General features: G+C 35.6%; 1 protein-coding gene across 1 annotated transcript; it reads right to left on the bottom strand.

Moving 5' to 3' along the window:
- Positions 1-9,225: 9,225 nt before the first annotated feature.
- Positions 9,226-9,696, bottom strand: LOC145248753 (uncharacterized). The gene has a single exon (XM_080110396.1). It carries the CDS (start codon positions 9,694-9,696, stop codon positions 9,226-9,228), a length of 471 nt encoding a protein of 156 aa, XP_079966522.1.
- Positions 9,697-10,174: the final 478 nt, after the last annotated feature.

Genomic DNA, 10,174 nt, shown 5'->3' with positions numbered 1-10,174 from the left:
CCAACTGTACATCGAAAAAGGCGATTTGCTTCGATCTGTCACGCTTATATTTTAAACAACATTTTCACGTTTTTTTTACGATGGTGTGGGTGCATTTAAGATATTTGCATACCTTCGCCCGGGGAGAGAGCGTAGAAGGGATCCAAGTACTCACATACCTGCTATCTTCAACTCACGCCCAGATACTTACGCACTAGCGAACAGAAACTAAATTCTCCCATTTACACGTACTACATAAGAACAAGGAATATCGGTGCACACACATACAGAATGCCACACTGCCAAATACGCACATAGTATATTACACATATTTACACTAAAAACATATTCACTTGTGACTACTAACGTTACTTTCTTTACTAAACACATGTTTGTACTATAGATATTTATTAATTTGAAAATAACTTTTATATGCTTATAAAAGTTTAGATATAAACATGTATTTTTTTTATTACATTTCATTTTTCTTAATTTTTAATTTACAAAAATCTATTTATGCTTAATTTAGCACTTGCTTACTGGTGACCCTTCTATTCTCTTAATGTTTAATTTATTTACATTTTTTTAAGCAAGCATATTTGCTTCCTTTTCTTCCTTCGCTAAAACATAACTTTATACCTAAATTATATTTACTTAGCAACATTAAAAGACGCTGAATACACAATGCAACGCTGTCAAATACTTACATATGTGCATTACCTACATAAACATATTTACTTGTGACTACGAATTTAACTTTATTATTAAGCACATATTGGCAGTATAGACATTTATTAAATCGAAAATAATTTTATCTTAGAAAAATTTAGATATAAACATGTTTTGTTATAACATTTCGCTTTTCTCAAATTTTCATTACAAATATCTGTTTACGCTTTAACTAGCACTTGCTAACTGGTGACCCTTCTCTTTTCTTAATTTTTCATTTATTTACATTTTTTTTATTTTATATACATCCTTTAATTTTCATTTTTTTCAATATATTGCGGATAGGCATTCTGTGAACGTTCAGCGTGAATGGCGACACCGCGATATTATTGTAGCCCTTTTGTTAAAATTGTTCAACAGTATTTTCCAATTAATCTGAGTAGTGTCAGAATATATCTGGTTATTACGGTGTATTATCTCTAATATCTTTATAGGAGTCCGATATCTATTGTATGAGCATGCGGCGCAAACGGAAACCCCATATCATTATACCATAATTAGACAGAATAGAAACTAAACTTGCATCATAGCCAGAAAACCAAGAAGGTATATTTTAGTTTCACGTACGGCTAAAAAGCGACAAAATTATTTTAATTTAATTTTTTTTCCATTGTCTTCTCAGTTATCGGGAGATCCTATTAAAAGGGAGGATAGAAGGTGATAAAACACCACGAACATTAAATGCGCGTATTTATCTACTGTTTTAATATTTGTAGTATGTTCTTTTTTTAATAAGTAGGATCGCCGATCGAAAGATTTTAATCTATAAACCGTGACACACGTACGTACGTACGTACGTAGTATGTACGCTAAAGGTACTACAGTATTGATATATAGAACTCGTAGAAATTCCACAGTAGTTGAAAATTTTAAAAACATAGAAATAAAATGAATAAAAAATAAAATAAAAAAATAACAACGAATTAAAAACAATTTTTAGCAAATTCCTTTTTTAATAATTTAAAAATAAAAAGAATTATCTCCAATGTCTTTATAGGCGTCCGATATCTATTGTATTGACACCCGGCACAAACGGAAAATTTTAATTTCACGTACGGCCCAAAAGTGACATAATTATTCAAATTTAATTTTTTTTACATTTATATTGCCCCTTCGGTGATTGGGAGATCCTATTTATTAAAAAGGAGGATAGAGGGTGATAACAAACTATGAAAATTAAATTAGCATATCTATCTACGAATTTAATGTTTGTAGTATGTTATCACTTTCCAGCCTTCTTTTTTTAATAAATAGGATCTCCTGATCAAATAATTTTTAATATTCAAACCGTGACATACGTACGTACGTTAAAGGTATTACGGTATTAATATATAGACTACAGAACCGGAGGAATTTGACAGTAGTTGAAAACACATTATAAATAAAATTAATAAAAAAATAAAACAATTGACGGCGAATTTAAAACAACTTATAGCAAATTATTTTAACCTTTTAAAGCTAAAAATAATTTATTTAAAAAAATTAGATTTTTTTCAATAAAAATTCAACACACAACACATATGTTTTTATTCTTTTCTGAATATAATAAATAATAATTTATAAAAGAACAGATGTCAATTCACTTGCACATTATTTTTTTTAATTATTATAACAATCTATAATAAAAAATACTGACAGTCTCCTCTAAACATGACCAATTTGAAACCGTAAACAGACAGTCATGATTCTTTCTAGTTTTTGGAATTGTTTTAATGATTTTTAACTGATAAAGAGCGACTATAAAGAGAGGTATTTAATTTCTCATTAATTAATTATTGCGATGATCATGATGTTTTTGTGACACTGGACGAACAAACAAGTTGATTAATATTCATAGGGTTGCTGGAGTTCGTAGCTATATCAAAAGACGCTATAGTCGTCCAAAAGCAGGCAGAGACTATGCCACAGGCATGTTCATGCGGCTTGCAAAGTTGGGGGTTCTACAGGTATTTCTATACATTTCAATCTATTCGTTTATTGGAGAGATGACTTATTTAGAAGAGACTAGCGAGGGGTACCCGGCGTTGCCCGGGTGTTTGGAGGTGGGTGTGGAAACTCCGGGAGTGGGAGGGGGGGGTGGGGGTTTACAAAAAGTAAGTACGAAGATCGAATCGAAACCCTTGAGCCAAAGTTGTAAATTGAAGTGTGAAAAAAAAGTGCAACGTTAACCATTGCCCCACCGCGAGATGCTAACGGAAACACGTTTGAATTTATTTAATTACTTAGATTTGAAAGGTGCCCGTTTTAATGAGTTAATGAGGTCAAGTTTGACTGCGGGATAGTATTTCATTTACTTCGGGAACGCTTCCCAAGATTTTATAGGAAAAAGACTAACCCACATGCGGCGAGCGACAAATGTTGAATATTTATCTTCCCAAAGTCGAGCAAATTAAATAAATAGGCGAGCTTCGTTGTTAACTGTGAGATATTACGATTTATATGTGATATAAAAAGTTTTAAAAAGTGTTAGGTGAGTGACCGCTTCTCTGAAAAAAGCCTTTTGTAGATATACAGAAAAAGCGAACACACATACATACATACATACATACATACATACATACATACATACATGCATACATACATTTTCGCTTTTATATTTATAGATGAAAAAGAAATATTATTTGTTTAGGGTTAAGTGCCCAGTGGTGGGTGAAGAAATTAATGTTTTTAGACAATTTTTCGATATTTGTCGTCCGAAGGGTCGAGCTTCAAAACGATACCGATTTTGTGAAAATCTCTCGCCTCTGCCGAAAGTTTTAGGCAGACATACATAGATACATGATGATTGCAACGTCTAGTCAGACGAGTGCCACTCCTCCAGGCACTTAAAGTCCATGAGCCCCAAAATGACTTTTTTTTAGTCCTACGGGTGAATTAACATGCTCAAGCAGGCATGCCACTGAAGACGGTGATTGAGGTCAATTTATTACATGTTTCCAGCATTTCAAGCCTCCACACGTTACGACTCTTCCATTTCAAGCCTCCATGCGTCATAACTTTTCCATCGCCACAGGAGCATTTTTTAGACAAATGCCTGAGGGAGTATCTATACACAGATGATGTTACAGAGTCTTAGCTTTGTACGACAGCTAAGTATCTTTCTCGGTTCAAAATGTTGAGATCCAGCAACAAGCATGAGCAATATAGCCAGCAACAAGTTAAACTGCAGACCAGCTTAATACGGGTACTGGTCTCCCGCTTTATGGTTTTTTAAATCAGAGATTTGCTTCTCCTAGAAAGGGTGCCTTCACCACAGCTTACAGGAGCCCTCTCCCCCCCAAAATACACACATACATAAATATAATGATTGTCACTTCTTGACAGAAGAAGACCATCTTTCTCTTGCTTTATTGTTGATTACTCAATTATTTTCATGTATTTTTGAATATATATATATATATATATATATATATATATATTATAATTATGTACACATATATACACTTATATACACACACATATATACATGTGGAGATGTGATCAAGAATGCATCAATTCCTATTTTCTATGCGAACAAAGGTGGCTCTTCAGACCAGCCCTGCTTTGACACAGTCTGTTGCAAAGGTCACACTTAAACTGAGATTGAGGGATGCCAACTGGTGCTGCTCTACTGTGGACGCTCATATGACGCTTTAGGCCTCCACTCGATTTACAGACCACAGAGCAGACAGAACATCTGTGCCCTGCAAAGTTTACCCCATCAAAGAAAGATTGATCTCCATGTGAACGCTTGTGGCTAGCCAGGCCAGCTCCGGATAAAGTCATTTTACCGCATAAATCACAGGTGTGGTTCTGCATGAAATCCTCCGACAGACCTGATACATCTCACAGATTTTTCTTCCGGATATCACGCTTCATTTTTTCATGCTCATATTTTTTCTTCTCAAAACTATCACAGCCATGATAGACCAAGGAGCGCCACTTTTTACGATCATTGGAAACACTTTCCCAACTGAACACGTCAATACCAAGAGCTTTAAGATTATCTTTGATGTTATCCTTAAAGCGTTTCCTCGGTTTATGTTGTGGACGCTTACCTTGTGTCATTTCCCCATAGAACAGGCGCTTTGGCAATCTACCATCGTACATTCTTGTTCAGCCCACCTCATCTGGTTGCGTACAATCAACTTCTCGATACAAGGTACATCAGCCCGCATGAGAACATCCACATCAGGTATAAACGTGCTCCACCTGATGCCCAGAATGTATCTCAGGAATTTCTAGTGCACTCTCTCCATGACTTTTATGTGTCTACCATAAGTTGTCCAGGCCTCAGAAGCGTAAAGCAGGAATGGTAAAATACAAGATTGATAGACACTGATCTTTGTATCAATACATACATACATACATACATACATACATAATACATACATACATACATACATACATGCATACATACATATATACATACATGCATACATACATACATACATACATTTAAACAGACAGCTGAGATTTATATAATAGATGGCTTATTTAGAAGAGATGAAAAGGAAATATTATTTATTTAGGGTTAAATATCAGTAAGCTTTCATTGAAATGTCTAACTTATCAGCTGCTCTTCCAACTGAAATATCACGAGCTGACAGCTCGAAAGCCATATTTTATAATATTTCTTTTTCGAAATAATCCGATTGGCTAAGTGTTTATGTTAACAATGATTCAATAATCGGAGCGAGAATCGAGAGAATCGCCTTTGCTTTTTCGTAGACGCAATTAGACGTTTCTTCGCTCGTCTCCCCAGGAATCTGTCACCGACTTTCGCAATAATGAAGGTATCCCCGTATATATTAAGCGTTTCCTCTTTAACGTTTCATGTCAAACCCACGTTTCAGTTTATTGAATAAACTCATCAGGATTTATACCAAAACAAGTTAAGATTTTCTGTTGTATTTTTAATGTCGAAAGTGAAGAAATGTCGGCACAAGTATACTTCAATTCACCGGAAGTATCTTTTTTGTTTCATTTCTATATGCGACACATGAATATGTAAAGGGTCGCATTTACACCCCAAATGTTGAGCTAGTAAAAAAGTGATCAGTTAACTGATTTACGTCTTCATTTCTCTTAGTCTTAGATGATTCTAGGATTCATCTAGTCTAGCAGAGTATCCAGCTTCGTGCTGTGACTAGAGATAATGTCATTTGGAGAAGCTATGTATCGTATGAACCAGTGGTGAGCTACGATGTTCACTCTTTCGCTGCCGGAAGTTCAAGTGCCCCGAAACGTTTTCTGCGCATGCGGCGAGAGGCGCCTTTTTACTAAATTACTTTAAAAATTCAATGTTTTGATTTTCTGACCAATCAGAGAATTTTCCAAGCTGTCAGAAATTCGGTGTCTGTGGGAGCCGATGAGAATCTTTAAAAGAGGTCTCTATTTTCCCAAAAAACAGTTAACAAAAATTCAGAGATAGTGTTGGGAGGCATATATCACTACTGTCTGCAACTCAACTCTAACACGACAACACTTTGAACATAACAGTCAGCTAATCAGACAATGTAGGCGAACACACAGACACAGAAACAGTAACTAACTTTTGCATTACCCCTTTTATTATCGTAGGCATCGATTAACAATCTAGGTATCTGTGCATTAGCACCCGTAACTGCAGTAAATGGTGAATAATTGGAATCGTTGGGTGTAATCCTGATACCTAGAAGAACTATAGGAAGAGAAGACAACGAAGATTCTCTTCTTGCAATAATTGCTGTCTTTAATGTTCTGTGTGCTCGCTCGATCATTCCGTTTGCTTGGGGATGGTACGAAGTCGTTCTCAGCCTGTGGAACCCTATAATTTTAGACAGTTCTGAGAACAGCTCAGACTCGAATTGGCTACCTCTGTCTGTAACGACATGGAGGGGCACACCAAATCGCGATATCCACAGACCAACAAAAGCAGTTGATACTGACGCTGCAGTTATTTCAGTCAATGGACAAGCCTCTACCCATCTCGTATCAATGCATGTTAATAAATAACGATAGGGAAAGAAATATGGGTCTGTTTTGCTCTTGACTGGTGGTAGAGGGCCAACAATGTCAATGTGCACAGTTTGAAATCTGCTGGATGGCAATTCAAACGGATGCACGTCACTTTTTGTGTGTTTGTTTATCTTTGCTTGTTGGCAATGCTGACATTCCTTGCACCATTCCTTTATTGACTTGGCCATTTTGGGCCAAAACTATATGGAAGTTATCATTTTAGTTAAAGCAGGAATTCCAGGGTGTGACAAGTTGTGTGACAAAAGGTCGTGGAAAAGGTAATGACACGTCACATAGGATTGTATTATGTTCATTAATCTGATACGGCTTCAGTTGATCACATAGAGTTTTCGTTTCTTCATCAGTGGTTTGGTGATTCGCCATCTCCTGTAAGTCACAAATATCAATTGTGATTGCATACGCTGGTCGCGATAAGCAATCAGCTACAATGTTCTGTGAACCTTTTATGTGTGAAATATCAGTCACATATTCACTCAAGAAACAAAGGTGACGCTGTTGTCTATCGGATTTTAAAGGTTTTTGGCTTTTAAAGGCGCTGCAGAGCGGTTTATGATCTGTTTATAACAACAAGTTTATGCCTTCCAACTGATGTTTAAAATACAAGACTGCTAAATAAGCAGCTAGCAATTCTCTGTCAAAAGTAGAATATTTTTGTTGAGTTTGTGATAACTTTTTTGAAAAGAATCCAATAGGAATTGGTTGATTGTCAATCATCTGATGAAGTGCTGCTCCAACAGCGTAACTGGAACTGTCCGTAACAAACTGATAATTAGTAGCTTTTGAATCGGGATAAGGTAGAGCGGTTACACCTGATAAACTTGTTTTTATCCTTTCAAAGGATTCAACTTCCTCCTTTGTAAAATCTATTTTCTTAGATTTTTGATTCAACCGAATACACTCGGTGAGTGGTAAATTGATTTCACTGAAATTTGGAACTAATTTTCTGTAAAAATTTGTCATGCCAAGGAATCGACGCAGTGATTTTGAATCGTTCGGTTGAGGAAATTCATTTAATTCGCGGATTTTCTTCTCACTTGGCTTAAGACCATCAACAGATATGTGAAATTCCACAAATCAAAGTTGAAAAACATTGAAAATACATTTAGAAAGGGAAATTTTAAGGTCGTACTCACTGAGTTTCTGTAAAACAGTATCGAGGTGTTTGGAATGCTCTTCTTCACTATTTGAGAAAATAAGAATATCATCGATGTATATAAAAATACAATCGATGTCGCGGAAAATATTGTCCATCATCCTTTGGAAAGTACTAGATGCGTTCCGCAAACCGAAAGGCATGTAATTGTACTCATATAAACCGAAGGGTGTTGTGATGACTGTTTTGCATACATCATCCGGATGGACTGGTACTTGGTGGTAAGCAGAAGATAAATCAATTTTTGAAAACACTTTCTTACCGTGCAGTTTTGATGACAAGGAATTTATGTTTGGCACTTGGTATCGATCTGGTTTTGTTATAGTGTTTAGTAACCTGTAGTCACTTACAGGTCTATAAATCCCATCAGATTTATTCACCATGTGCAAGGCCGAAATCCACTCTGATTTAGAGGGGGATATAATTCCGGCATTCTGGAGTTTCCTGAATTCCTCTTTTGCTATGTTGTATTTCTGGGCTGATAACTGCCTCGTTTTAGAGAAAGATAGAGGGTTACTGCCAGTTTCAATTCTATGAAACACGTTAGGTTTTGTTACGTTGGAATCGCGATGTGGAGAAATTAATTTGGGATATTTTTGCGAAATTGTGTGAACAGTTGTGTCAGCAACGTTATCCGAGCATAAAGCAATTTTCATAAGCATTGGTGATGGCTGTGCGTTTGAATATCTTTTGGTTGTTTGATCAATCAATTTGTTATTTGTGCAATCAACCATCAATCCAAAATGATTCAGAAAATCATAACCTAGGAGAGGTCTGGTAGTTTCTGCAATGAGAAAGGTCCAAGTGAAATCACGCCTTAAGTTATAAAGTGCCAGGTTTAATACTGCTTGACCGGAACATTCAATGTTCTGACCGTTAGCTGACACAATTGAGATGTTTGTTGGGTATATAACTATACCGCTTATATATTTTCTTGGGATTACAGATATTGCAGCTCCCGTATCCACAACGAAATTCAATTTTATAGCTCCTAACCGTGCGGCTACTTCAAGAAGGGTGGAAGATGTGGAAGCTATCACGCTTCGCTGGGTTAGTTTTCCGATGTTTTACTAAAAGCAGGGGAGGCAGGACGAGAACTGGGTTTCAGTTGCACATTCCGTTTGTCTGGCCATTTACACCATGGTTTGCAATATTTTGCACGTTCGGCAAAATATAGATGTGAACGGCAGATTTTGGGTCTCTGATCCTTGTTAAAAGGACGACCTCCATTTGGACAATTATATGATTTTTGTGACGGATTACTTTTTCTTTGAGATCCGTCATCACTCTGGTTACGATGGTTTTGGTTCCATGATATCTGTTGTATTTGCGTGGCTTCCTGTCTATTCAAATATAACAGCAGATCATCGGACATTTCCAAGTCTTTCCCGATCGAGATCAATTTGTGCTGCTATCACGGGTTTGATCGAATGAGGTAGGGCTTGGATGAACTTATGTCGGACAATGTCTTCTCCAACACCAATTCTACCTGCTAGCGACATGAGTTCGTTCAAATAAATCGAAGGACGTCCTGTCATGATTGAAGATGACATTAGTTTGTCCAGCATTACAGGCTTTGATTTTTCATACTGGTTTATCACAGCATCTTTTAACTTATCAAAGTCTTTTGATTCCAGTATGTTGTTTTGTAATTTTTCAACTATATCCGTTGGTAGTGACGCGAAAATATGGTAAAATTTTTGTCTTGGTTGTTTAATGTTCTTAATACTGAACTGGGCTTCCATTATTGAAAACCAAGCTAGTACATTTGAATCAATAAATGCCGGAGTTTTAATCGCTATTGACTGCACTGGTTTATCTTGTTCTGCTGCCATGTCGACTTAGTTTTCTGCCATTTTAGTTTGCCTTTTTTTATACACACTTTTGCTGTGTGTTGTCTTTTAAAATTTTGTAATGAAGATAGGTTTTTATGTTAAAATATATATATATATATTTTTTTTTTGTGAAAATATGTTTTTGTTTCAAAAGAATAATTTTTTTTTGTTTGAAATATTTTGTTCGTTTTCAAGAAAAAAAGGAATATGTTTGTAGGATTGTATTTAAAATGAAATTTTTTTTTCTTTTTTTTTTTGAAAAGTAGATTTTTATATTCAGAAGGATTTGTTTTACCGTTTTCATAAAAAATATTTTTCCCTTTTTATTTTTGTTGTTGAATTTCCGTAGTTTTTCGCGACCTTGGTGAAATTGTGTCTTGAGTTTTTATTTACTTTTGTTGAAATTCACATCAAAAGTTGGTTATTTGAAGTATAAGAAGGCAGTTTTTTTGTTTGTTTGTTTGTTGTTGGTCCGTGG

This window comes from Euprymna scolopes, chromosome 27 (assembly GCF_053919585.1).
Source record: "Euprymna scolopes isolate OS-2025 chromosome 27, ASM5391958v1, whole genome shotgun sequence".
Classification (NCBI taxonomy): domain Eukaryota; kingdom Metazoa; phylum Mollusca; class Cephalopoda; order Sepiida; family Sepiolidae; genus Euprymna; species Euprymna scolopes.
Note: the sequence above shows the minus strand (reverse complement) of the source record. Positions and strands in the feature narration are given on the sequence as shown.

Coding starts and splice junctions, on each gene's coding strand:
- LOC145248753 (XM_080110396.1), bottom strand. CDS start 9,696: ATGGCAGCAGAACAAGATAAACCAGTGCAGTCAATAGCGATTAAAACT.